This window comes from Octopus sinensis, linkage group LG6 (genome assembly GCF_006345805.1).
Source record: "Octopus sinensis linkage group LG6, ASM634580v1, whole genome shotgun sequence".
NCBI classification, from domain to species: Eukaryota; Metazoa; Mollusca; class Cephalopoda; order Octopoda; family Octopodidae; genus Octopus; species Octopus sinensis.
Window position 1 is genome coordinate 96,335,062 of NC_043002.1, and position 13,860 is coordinate 96,348,921.

Below are 13,860 nucleotides of genomic sequence, written 5' to 3' on the forward strand. Positions count from 1 at the left end.
TACAGTTTAGTTAGATGCAGTTTTTTCTATGTAGAACACCAAAGCTTCCTATATGTACTCACAGAGAATACCTGTAGTGTGTAGTAAATATACAAATATATATATATAACTGCCAGGAGTTTAGATACAACAAAAGGTAGTAGACTTTCTTTGTTGCTGTTATTGATTCAAAAGACTGGAGTAATGTGAAATGAAGTGTTTTGTTTAAAAACATTATACATTGCCTGGTCTGAGAATTGGAACTTCACTCTTACAATTGTGTGTCTAATACTCTAACTCAGTGGTTCTCAACTAGGGTCCATATGGCCCTTGGGGTTCCATATAAGATTTCATTGTTAAAATTTATGTGTAATGAATTGGTTATACTTCTGCAGTACACAAAATATTTTAAAGGGGTCCATAGGTGAAAAATGGTTGAGAAGCAATTGTTAGGGTCTAACCATTAAGCTACACACATGTACATCAATTTATGACTTATGCCATATGGTGACCATTTAACTTTGTGTTGTTGGAAACGACTGTCATGTCTTCATTGATCGACAGTGTTGATGTTTCTGTTGATGGAGTCAATGTGTGGATGACACCTGGGTTTACTTTGTGTACAGATGACACCTGGATGAATGGAAGGTTAAGAGAGAGTGAAGAGTAGTATCATATGCTTAAGATTGTTATTAAAAGTGACAGCAAGAGAGTTATTGATGTACTGAAGGAACAGTGTGGTATATGTAATTAATCAAAATAGGTAGTCAATCCATAGGTAAACGAAACAGGGGTCAAGTGCAACGATATTGTTTTTGTCAAATTTCTCCAGTGTGAAGGACCTCATGGAAATGAAAGTATTTGGTAAACTTAGTTCTGCTGAAGACATACTATTGGTCATGAAGAGGTAGAGAAAACAAAGTTTTGAAAGAGATGATAGTTAACAAATGTTTCTGATTTCTTTGAGATATTAGAAAATAGAAAGGGTAAGTTAATACGCTGTCAGGATCAGTGAAGTCACTCATCATCTTTGAAATGTTCACAGTGAAGGCAACAAGTTGGTAGTTAGCAAGGTCAGAGGTGTTGCTTTTTTTCTGAATAGGATATGCTGTAGTGTATCTTCAAAGAAAGAGAGAGAGAGATTTAAAAGTTTGGTGCGGGTAGGAGTACACAGTTTGATGGTGATGGAAGGAATGCTTTAAAACCAATCACCTTGTTGTAGTGAAAAGATCTAGTTTTTTCACTTGTGGAAAGATTTGGGGTAGGAAGAAAGAATTTGAGTGAAATTTTGATGAGTGCATGCAGTGTGGTATTAGAAAACAACTTTGGATCGAAAAGTGATGGAGAAGAAAATTCTGCACAGAATTCTTTTGATATAGATCTACTGAACAACTTTGCATGGCCTTTCAGTCTTATTTCATGAGCCTATTCTTCTTCCAGGAAATTATTGTGTTTGGGAATTCACATGGTTGTCGTCCATTCTCAACTCTTGTAGAAGATGACGGAACTGCCTTAACAGAAGTTTACTCTGGCAACGCTAAAGAAGATGTTCTTGTATTACCTTATTCAAGTGGAACAACTGGATTACCTAAAGGTGTCATGCTAACACATCATAATATCGTTTCAAACCTTCTACAACTTACGTGAGTTTATTCTTTTACATGTTTCAGTCATTGGACTGTGGCCATCATGGGGACACCATATTTACAAGTTTAGTTGATCAGATCGATCCCAGCACTTATTTTTGCTAAGTCTAGTATTTATTCTATCAATTTCTTTTTGCTGAACTGTTTGTTGTTTATAGATTTTTCTTTTTAAACAGCAACAAGAAAAAGTTATTGTCTGCTCAGATAAGCTCATTTGAACTAAGTTTTTTCAATTATATTACATATGTGAAACCCCAACATATTTGTATTCCTTGCACCTGTTTAATTATAATAGTTCTGTTTAATTATAATTGCCACTTATCTATTACTGCAGGGAAGGAACAAAATATAGGGAAAATAATTGTGGGTTCAATAAGAAACATTCATTGTTTGATGCTTTCTGTCATTGTTTCAAAAAACAGTAAATATTTCTCATTGTTAATTGATGAATTTTAATGACTGTATTAATGTTAACAGAAGGTGCCTGAAAATGTTATTACCTTATCAGTATGGAGAGTAATTCCCACGCTTGCCAAAGATGATACTCATTCCTCACTGCAAATTCTTATTTTAAATCAATTTGGATTTAGAGTAGTTTCTCTTACCTTCTTAACAATAATTATCATTAATGTTAACAAGAGTCATTAGAGCTTAAGATAGAATTTTACAGTATTTTTCTGACTTTCTCTGCTCTGAGTCTAAATCGTACTAAGGTCAACTTTGACATTCATCTTTTGAGTAATTGTTATTGTTAGACCAATTGCCATGCAGTATCTGTTCTGGCCACTTGCTTCCTTGTGCGGAACTGTATTGGATTTTCCCTGTCTCTTGCATAACATCAGTAGCATAGAGTGGGAAGATTGGTATGCAAGGGCAACTTCTAGTCTTCCACAAAGGAAAAAAAGTTGTTGCTCAGGCCTGCACTTAGGAGAGGAGCTATAGATCTTCAGATTGTCTATAACGAATGACAAAGGATAAAACTTCATTTATAAAAAGTTTCAGGCATGATTTCTACATTAATAGGCTAAACCCACCTCCACTACTACATCCAATTTAACTATATAATATCTACAGTGCTTGATGCCTTCCACATCTCTGTCTCTCTCTCTCCTTCACTACTTAATATTCTTAGAAACCATCCTCAAAACTACTTGTTTTGATTTTTTTTCTTCTCTCTTCAATGTTATTAATGATGACACAAAAATTTCTTTTATGATATGTTTATAAACTGCTTAAAATTTGCTATTAATTGCAGTATTCTTGATTTTGATACTTCTGATCGAATCCTTGGAATTCTTCCTTTTTACCACATCTACGGAATGGTCTGCATACTGTTTAGTATTATTACAAGTGGGTGTTCAATATACACTTTACCAAAATTTGAACCAGAAATTTTCTTATCTACGTTAAGCAAAAATAGGGTAAGGAAATTTGCATAATCATTTTTAATGATTTTTTTTTATTCAAAATAATTTCATGACATTATTAAACATTTCATAAAATGATATTCAAATGGAATAAAAATATAGGATTAAAGGAATGCCCTAACTTAATTTATTTCTAAATAGAGGTTGTGAGATGGCAAGCCTGTTAGGGTTCAGACAAAATAACAATCCAGCCACATGAATTGACAGAATCATTAGAGTATCAGACAAAATGCTTTGTGGTATTTGTGCCAGCTATTTGTATTCTGAGTTCAAATCTTACATGTATGGTAGATTTAATCTGGTTTTCAGTTTAACACCATCATCAGGTTCTTGCAAGCAATCAGAGCAGGTCTCCTGTTTGAAGTGTCCATTTTTTATTCCACCCTCTCATCAATCTCAGTGGCCTTATAAAAAAGTCATAGAGACTCTATCCCTCTTGACTAAGCTTTAAAAATAGTATAAATCAATTTAACAGTAAACGTATGAATTAACTCATAACCCCTAAATATTCTATATGTAGTTACACTTTGACCACATAACTTGTAGGGTAGATGAAAGAATGAAAGGGCCTATACACAATTACTTATCTTAACAGAAGTAGCAGCTGAATCTCCCTCAAGTCATAGCTATTTGAAAAATAAACAAAAAGGCAAAATAAGAATCACATAGTGGACAATAGAGATGTTATGTATGTAAAGATGGAATGGTACAGTTGGAATGTCTGTGATCATAAGTTTACTCAAGCAGAGCTGACCACATCATTTTTAGATAAAAAAAAAAGTGCTGATGTGTTGAACAATATTTCTTTTTAACTGTTATTAATCCACTGCTGAATGAAGGCCCCAACATGCTTTTGCTAACTTGTCTTTACTGGTTGTGAGCTTTAAAAAAAACAAACTATATAATAAATGATTGCAAGAACCACAGAAGTTCTTAAAGCTGGTGTTTGGGTCTAAATTCTATAACTCTAAACCAATGAATGCTTGATTATAGGGGTGTTAATCTGTCAAAAGTAACAGTAAAATTTCTACAGATAAATGAACTGAGGCATATAAAACTAACTTGCTCAGGATATAGTGAAATGTTTGCTTGGACAGTAACTCTAACTTGTCACACAGTTTAACACATCGACCTCCATTTTGGGAGGTTCACTGTGTAACAAACAAGACTCTGGTGTAAGAATGACTTAATACCATTATGTGCTGCCTCCCCACTGCATATTATTTTGTGTAGAGTCACTTTTTGTTAGAGTACCAGTGTCAGTAATCTTCAGAATGTTACTCATGGGGTTAGGTTCTTGTGTATCTGGCTTGCTGCTGAAGAGCCTCACCTCATGAGTAACACTTCAAGAAATTGCCTTTTTTGCTGACAGACTCACTTGCACCTATGTCTTCTTACAGGGATAGAAATAATGATCGGCAGCAATCCATGAATTATAGTAGTTTCCCCCTTTTTTCTTCAACAGTTTTGAAGATCCTGCAGCTGTTTTGATTTTTTGCGCCCTTTTTCCTTTAACTTACCCATAAAAAATAATATAAATTATGAACAAGAATCAGTAATTCAATACTTTATCTACTTTGCCATTCCAAGACTTTTGCAGTGTTTTGACAATCCAATAAGTTTTTTTACAAAATTTTAAATTCATAAGTTTTCTGTCATAAAAATTCTGTATAAATAATGTCTCTATCAATTAATTTATTTTGTTTCTATGTTACAGATAACCTGTGCACACTTGGTTCCTCCATTGATCTTGTTTTTGGCTAAACACCCTCTTGTAGAAGATCACGATCTCTCTGCAATCAGAAGAATATTTTCAGGAGCTGCTCCACTTGGTAAAGAACTTCTGTTAGAATGTAAGGAAAGACTTGGTGTTCAAGAAATGATCCAAGGTAAATGATTTATTATAATTAATCTTTTTTTTTGTGGCAGAAAGGATGTAAATGCAGTAGCAGTGAATTTAAGGTGTTATCCTACTGACCATGTGGCTCTAAATTTGAGTTTTGCTGTTATGCTCATTATAGTTTGTCTTTCTAACAAAGATCTTGTTTCTGCATTCTATGTCTGTCTGTCAACTAATACTGTGCAATTAACAACTGAGAGACAGTGAAAGACATATATGCTACCATGGCTTGAACTGGAATTGATTTTGAGGCATGGTTTTACAGTTGGATACTCTACATGTCACTAATTTCACCTATTTCTCAGAATATATTGATACAAATTTACTGAAAAGCATCACACTACAATTTGATTCCCCCCCCCCATCACCTCAAAATGGCAATCGCATATCGATATATATATATATTTTATGATATATAAATAAAATCAGCAAAAAGTGACTTTACCATGAGGAGTGAAAGACCCAACATTTCTGACAGAATCCTTCTTCAGGAGAGAAATTAATAAGACACAGCAGAGTTTTACTTCTTCTAAGTTAGAAAACCCTCCCCCTCCTCCCCACTGCTGTTTACTTTTCTCTGAAGATGGACTCTCAAGTCCACTGCACCCTTTTTGTTGAATTCTCTAAATAATACAGACAAACACCAATCTCTTTTGATTGTATATTTTTTATGTAATTATGTCTGAAATAATGCTACAATTATCTAATGTTCAAGTTATACATCTTAACTCAGTGTGTCAGTTTTGGTGTGAATTCTGTTGCAGGATTCCCTTCATTACATCAACCAGAGTGGGCCAGGTGCATTTCTTTTCATTGCACTAGAACTGTAGAGATTATCTTGTACTTGGCGAAACTAAATAATCCTCTCAACCCTGTTTTGTTACTGTTTGATTTGTTAATAACTTCATAAAGTTTACTGAGTGCTTTTCTTGTGGCACCAGTACTAGAGAGGTTGCTGTGTAACTCACAAGGCCATATCTAAATGAGTATAGATTAAAGGATAGTAAAAGAAACGGATTTGTTGTTGTGAGAGGATAGTATTGGAGAGAAAAAAACTGTTGGAAGGATAAATAATTGAGGAGACAGAGTGGAGTCTGGAGTTACTATGAAAGAAAGGGAGAGAGTGGTAAGGTTGATAGAGAGTGTTGGTTAGGAAGCACCCAGTGCTCTTTCATATTATATGTATCATATCATTGTCATCATCATTATCATTGTCATCATCATCATTTTATGTCCACTTTTATGTGTAGATAATTGTTTGCTCCATATTTATTGTTCTGCAATAGGCTATGGTCTGACTGAAACAAGCCCTGTTGTTCATTTGAGTGTACCACCAATTCGTCACGAAGGTTCTGTTGGAACTTTGATACCTAATACTGCTGCAAAGGTAAATATCTCTTTCTCTTTAGAATTACAACTGCTTTAAAATATAACAAACCAAATTTATAAATGTTTTAGTTATTAAACATTTCCATCTAAATATTGTGTATTAGATTTTGTTAGCTAGCCGTCTGTCCATCCATCCATACATATGTACATACATACATGCATACATACACACATACATACTTACAGACAGACAGGCATGCATGTATATAATGTTTTTTTCCTTACTCCTCTACCATCACATCTATGCTCTGATCCTTGTTATCTGTGAGAATACCCTGAAGAAGTCAGAAAGACCATGGTGGTGCTCCAGCATGACCACAGCTGCATGACTGAAACAAGTAAAAGAGAAAAAGAGTATGTATATATATATATATATATATATATATATAATATATATATATATATATATAGAGAGAGAGAGAGAGAGAGAGAGAGAGAGAGAGAGGCAGGCAGGCAGGCAGACAAACAGGCCTGGGAGAGGGAGGTGGGTATGGCCACACAGGTATACTCTTCATGACCATTCCTTCACTCCCTCTCCCAGCTGAGAGATCTTTGTCTTACAGGTGCTGTTGCCATGTAAAATGCACCCACCACACTCTGTAAAGTTGTTGGCATTAGGAAGAGCATCCAGTTGTAGAAACCATGCCAAAACAGACAATTGGAGTCTCACCAGCTCTTGTCAGCATGAAAAATGGACATTAAATGATGATGATGATGATATATATATATATATATATATATATACACATACTTTTTTGTGGTTTAACATGGCAACCATTGGCTTCATGTGGAAGAGATCTCCACAATTGTTTAAGCAAACCACTTGGAAATGTTGATACTTGTCTCCAAAATAGAAAGAGAGTGAGTGTGAGACACACACACACACACACACACACGCAGAGTTAATTTTGTATAAATGATGTTGAATGTCTTTGTATCTTTGCTAGATAATTGATCCTGAAACAAACGAAATCTTAGGCCCAATGCAAACGGGGGAGATATGTATCAAAGGTCCACAAGTAATGAAAGGCTATTTACACCGACCAGAAGCTACTGCTGATATGATCAGAGATGGCTGGTTGTATTCAGGTAGGGTTTTAATAAATGTTGATAAATATTCCTATCTCCACAGCTTTTCAATCATCTCACCTCCCACCCTCTCATTTTCCCCCATCTCCTCTTTACAGATCCATAACTCCCCTCACTTATTTCTCTTGCTGCTGCTTCCTCTCACATCTTCCACCTGTACCCACCTTTATAATGTGCGCTGTCACTGGATCCCTACTTACATAACCCCCTTCTTGCCAACACCTGATACTAATCCTTTTCTCCTGTGCCTCATCTAGTCCTCCCTGCTATCATGTCCACCCTCTTACTTTCTCCATCACTACACTGGTGGTGGTTTGTGTAATATGACTTAATAAAAATTTTTGTATATGTACAGGTATGGCTGTATGATAAGAAGTTTTTTTCCCAACCACATGATCCCAAGTTCAGTTCAACTGTGTGGTGCCTTGGGCAAGTGTCTTCTATTATAGCTCCAGGCCAGCCAAAGCCCTTTGAATGGAGTTGTGAGACAGAAACTGAAAGAAACGTGCTGTGTGTGTGTACATACACACACCATATATATATATATATATATATATCAAAGTATCAATTAGAGACAGAACCTCCCCTTATATACAACCCCAATCTTCAGGTCCACCTATCCACCGTTTATAACTTTATCTATCATTATATATTCCAACTTAAAAGTATGTCAAACTAAACCGATGTATAAATAAATTCCTAGTATGTCAAAACATATAGATGTGTAAATAATTTCATTGAACCCAGCAGTTTAAGACATAATTAATTAACAATTAAGAATTAAATGTAAGTTACGCCTAAAAGAATATATATAAATGAAAGATATATATGAATGCAGAAAAAAATATACTAATGAGAAGAAAATATAACATTATAAGAGATATATATATCAAAATGAAGAGGACGATTAAGAGACGAATGGAAACTAATACGAATAACAAAAATTCAGGTGAATATTACACGTAAAATACGAATGAAGATATGGAAAAAAAATATATATGGAAAAACATTTAAAAATGAAAAAATTATATATATGGGAATTAATTTATAAATTAATATAATTAGAATTAATATAGTAAACTTATTTTAAAATGTAAAAGTTAAAATGTAAAAGAATATTTTCCTTCTACCCCTGGATATCATGGCGCTAAATTGAACTAGTTCCAATTTACACTGCAAGGTTCTGTAAAAGTATTTATACTCATACACACCATCAGTTTCTTTTAAACTATTATGTTATTAGTATATTACTGACAGTGGGACAGGAAATAAATGCATTATGGGAACAATTCATCCTTTCTTTCATTTTTATTCACCCACCCTCCAACCACCAAACAACCATTATTCCCCAACTCAAATGGTAAGTTAAATTTAAATAATAGTATCTAATAATAATTTCTAACAATTAATTTATGTTTATTTGCTTGAGGGTTAGATTTTATTAATTAACCACTTCAGTTTGTGTTTACATTTAATCTTTCTTTCATCCTGTGCATTAAGTAGTTTACTTTTTGCCCATAATATCTCCATGAATTCATGGGTACACAACAAACAAAGTCTATTCCCAATTCTATACGATTTGGTTTTACTTATTATTTCCCACTTAATTTTATATTTAATTCCTTTCAATTTTAAACTTCAGATGTATTTACTCAAACCTGTCGAGTTCATTAATTTCTTATTTTTCAATGAATTCATATGCTGTGCTATTCATTGTTTAATATTATTCGATGTTGAACCAATATATGTTCTCTCTGAAATTCTTTCAATATTTATATTATTATTATTTATTTCTCTCTTATCATTCTTATTTTCGTTTACAGAAACCACACATTTATATACTACATCAGTTAAATTACATCTACCTTTAAATTTTACAGTGATTTTTATCCCTACAATTGCAATTTTTAAGTCTCTAGCCTTATTATTAGGATACCTATTTAATTTATCATGGTAATATTTATTCAACTTATGTTTATTAAGTGATGAAATAATGTTCTCTACGTTGTTGGTAGTAGAATATCCCACTTCTATATTATTTTTAGAGAATAAGTCCATATATTTTTTGTTTTCTATAATAAAGGATTCTATAGTTTTAGTTATTACTGTTATAATATTACTTTTAACTTGAATCCCATAAGAGACTATCAATCATATTGATTTATTTTTAATTGTGTTTATATTATTATTCTTTGTATCTTTATTTACGCAATTTTTGTTATTATCATCTTTATTATTTACTAGCAGTATCGCCCGGCGTTGCTCAGGTTTGTAAGGGAAATAACTATAAAGCATTTTGAGAGAGTTATAGCCAAAAAATAGCAAAAAAATGGAAAAAAAATGATGGTAAATTTTTTTGAGAGTAAAAAAGGTGGAGTTGCGTCCCCTAGACAGTTTGCGGTTTGTGTTTCTGATTCTCGACCCCATGACGAATTTATCGATTTTTTTCAGAACTGGGGGAACTTTTCAAAATTTTCGCTGCGTTAGTTTTGAATTATGACATTGGGCTATGTGTGTGTCAAGTTTCATCAGAATCGGTTGAAAGCCGTGGTCAGGGTGAGGGTACAAGCAAACAGACACACAGAAACATGCACAGACAAACTGCCGTTTATATAGAGAGAGATAATTGGGTCTAAATTATACTTTTCGTTTAATCTTAAATATTTCTCCATTATTCCTATTCTTCTTCCCTTCGATTTTAATTCAATGTACACTTAGATATTTTTCAAAAATAGCTTTAAAATCCTATATATATATATATATATATATATAATGAAATGTCATTTGAATTTATAATCTAAATTTTATTTTAACAACAACATAAATGTCTGGAAGACAACAAAAAAGATAAGTTATACAAAATTAATCCATTTATATGTCCATTGCTGTTACTTTAAACTATAGGTGATCTTGCACATTATGATGAGGATGGACATTTTTACATCACAGATCGGTTGAAGGAGCTCATCAAATATAAAGGCTTTCAGGTAACTGCATTATTCTTGTTATTAAAGACATGGACATAGTTATGTGGTTAAGAAGTGTTTCTTCAGAACGGTGTGTTTTAGTATGTGTTTCCACTGAGTGGCATTATCAATAGATGTTTGCTACTATGGTCTTGGGCTGATAAATACTGTGTGAAAAGAATTGGCAAACAGAAACTGTAAGAAACCTGTTGCATGTGCACATGCACGTGTGTAAGTGTGACTGTCTAATTGAGACACATTTGTTCTCTTCTGTAGTTTTTTTTTGTTTTTGTGTATCTTCATCTGTCCTATCTGTAGAGAGCATAGGCTCAAAATGTTAAAGGCTTCTAATTTTCCTGACTGCCAACCTCATATACTCTGTTTGATTTCTCACTTTTTTGTCTTTTTGTACGTTATATATCTATCTATCTATATATACATGCGAGCACACACACTATATATACATGTGTGTGTGTGTGTATTGCATTTGAATGCTCATCAAAAATAATCTCACAATCTATACAAATGATATCTTTGATTACAATCTACTTTGAAAATATGTCCAGCCATTGACCTGTTTGTTTCTCAAAGGGACCAGAGGAAATATTACTTTGCTTGAAGACAGGTGAGGGCTGATGACCGAAAGAGCATCAAGCCACAGAATGTCTACCTTAACAAAGTTTCATCTGACTGATGAAAGTATAGGACAGTGGATATTATGAGGTTGTCGAAGGTGGCTGCATCAGCAGTGGCAAAGAGGAGGAGGAAGAGGATATTTCAAGAATTACTTTCCAAGTTTTCTTCAAGTTTTACTATTTATTAAAATTTACAATTATAATTAATGGATTTTGTTCTAATTTATTCTCATGTTCTTTTTAGATTTGCATGCATTCTTGAGATAAGTTAGGCTTCTTTTTTTAAATAAACATAAATACTCTTATTTAATTTCTTTATTCCGCTAGGTGCCTCCAGCTGAATTAGAAGCTCTACTAATTACACATCCTGATATTAAAGACTGTGCTGTGATAGGTATCCCAGATGAGAAAGCTGGAGAATTACCTCGAGCTTATGTTGTCTGTAACGATAAAAGCACCATACGTGAGGAAGATGTTTTGAATTTCGTTAAAGGTATACATTTTACTTAAATTTTATAATTTATGTTTGCTTTCATTAAACAAATGGAAAATAAGGAGTTAAAATTAGAGGAGATACTTAATGATTTAGAAAATACTGAAATCATTATAAGAATCTACTCCACTTCATCTTCAAGGCATGCATAAGTTTCTCCACTCTACTCTTTCACATACAAAAACTGGATGCAGGCAGAACTGTGTAGTTTACAATTATATGGCTTGTTAGGCTAATCCCATTGTGCAGCGTCTTGAATAATTGTTATCTATAATAGCTTCAAGATTACAAAATCTGTCTGTTAAAAGAACCATTTCATTTATGGTACTAGTTTTAATAATTGACTTATTTAATATCACCTGACCTTTCAAAGCTTTAATGAAGTGTATAGTATTGCAAGATTTTGAACATTTTCTCCTTCTAAGATTATCTTCTTCCTTTCCATCAATCTCAGAGATCTTTAAAAACGTCATAAATGTTGGTTGCTCTTCTTTTGATTAAGTGATAAAATGAATGAAAGTTTTTTTTAAATATGCACAATTGTGAGTGGATTTGGTAGACAGAAACTGAAAGAAGCCTGTCGTATATATGTATTTGTATATATGTATGTGTGTGTATATGTTTGTGTGTCTGTGTTTGTCCCCCCCAACATTGCTTGACAACCGATGGTGGTGTGTTTACGTCCCCATAAATTAGTAGTTTGACAAAAAAGACCGATAGAATAAGTACTAGGCTTACAAAGAATAAGTCCTGGGGTCAGTTTGCTCATCTAAAGGTGGTGCTCCGGCATGGCCACAGTCTAATGACTGAAACAAGTAAAAGAGAGTAAATTTTTGTGTGCAAGTTTTCACTCATTTATGCTGCTCTATTCTCAGTGGCTCACTATTCATGTCTCTTCTACCACTACTATTTGAACAGTGGAACCTGGTGCTGCTTCTCAATTTGGCACGTAAAAAGCACTCACTACACTCTTGGAGTGGTTGGTGTTAGGAAGGGCATCCAGCCTTTGAAGCCATACCAAATTAGATCGGAACCTGGTGCAGATCCCCAGCTCATCAGTTATCAATCAAACCATCCAACCCATGCCAGCGACAATGATGATGATGTTTGCTGAACATTACTCTCCCTAGCTCACTCAAACTATGTGTCTTCCTTTGCTCCCACCTTTAAGCAATTTTAAATAATTTAATGTCTTTTCCCTTCCACAACTACAACTACTGGAATTTCTTAAGGCAGTGAGCTGGCAGAATCATCGGTATATTAGATAATAATGCTAAGCAAGATTTCTTCTGGCTCTTTATGTTCTGAGTTGAAATGCTGCTGTCAGCTTTGCCTTTCATTCTTTCAGGGTTGATGTAATAAACTTACCCCTTTGCCCCAAAATTGCTGGCATATGCCAAAATTAGACTTCATTGTAAGAAAGTCAAAATCTTCTATAGACAAGGTCCCTCTTTCTCAAATGAAGCTTCTTCATAAATTTAAACACTAAAATTGTTTCTAAACATACATACGCCATTAGTTTATGGCTAATTTCATAATAAACGGAGCATGTGAAATGTGAAAAATAACAATACAAAATTCACCATTCAGTTCTGTCCATGTAAACCATTGATTTAATAGTTGTGCACTTGATTCAATTCCAGTAAAGTTTATTTTTGTGTTTTGTCAGACTCTACTAAGAATTTTGGATTTTCATTTTAGTAGATAAAATTTGAATTAGTAATACAGGTATATTCATTTAATCTTTGACCTGGTTTCTGTATCTTAGACAAGGCAAGAAAGTGAGAATTGTTTGTTGCTATTTTACCCCAGTTCATAAGTGATTAAGTAGACTTATAGTCTATTACCATCCTATGTTTATTTCAGGCATCATGTATTTCACACTGTGACCCAATGTGGTATCAGTTATCAGTTTCTGTAACATAGTAGTATGAGATTTAAGGAAAATTTAGTTGCTATTTCTAACAGTTGAGCACCCATATAAAGACTCTTTTATTGATTTGAGATAGATTTAGAAATGTATTATGGTAAAAATGATGCTCATAGCCATGTACAGAAGAATTAAGTTTTTAAGAATCAACATTAAACGCCTGAACATATTGTGTCAGTTTACTAAGTTGTGTCACACAAAAGTAGTCATCTGCTACATGGTAGACATCCATTGAATAAATGCATAAATTGATTACACAATTTGACACAATGCCATAGATTAGTAAAGGAGATATATGTAGGTAATTAGGTCACCCACAGTTAATGCCTGCTACCGTGCCTTCTTGAAGCATAGGGAGACTGGGCAGTTGCTCACAGTGAGAGATAGTCCAGAGCCTCTGTCTGTC

At 33.7% G+C, this 13,860-nt stretch overlaps 1 protein-coding gene across 1 annotated transcript in view; it reads left to right on the plus strand.

The window, feature by feature from the left end:
• LOC115213015 (4-coumarate--CoA ligase 2) overlaps window positions 1-13,860 on the plus strand; it is a 36,727-nt gene that overhangs the window by 21,094 nt on the left and 1,773 nt on the right. Inside the window, exons 5-11 of the mRNA XM_029781912.2 lie at window positions 1,420-1,622; window positions 2,881-3,046; window positions 4,770-4,941; window positions 6,239-6,339; window positions 7,289-7,430; window positions 10,335-10,417; window positions 11,359-11,524. Of these exons, the coding sequence (XP_029637772.1) occupies window positions 1,420-1,622; window positions 2,881-3,046; window positions 4,770-4,941; window positions 6,239-6,339; window positions 7,289-7,430; window positions 10,335-10,417; window positions 11,359-11,524 (1,033 nt within the window). The remainder of the gene's footprint in view (window positions 1-1,419; window positions 1,623-2,880; window positions 3,047-4,769; window positions 4,942-6,238; window positions 6,340-7,288; window positions 7,431-10,334; window positions 10,418-11,358; window positions 11,525-13,860) is intronic.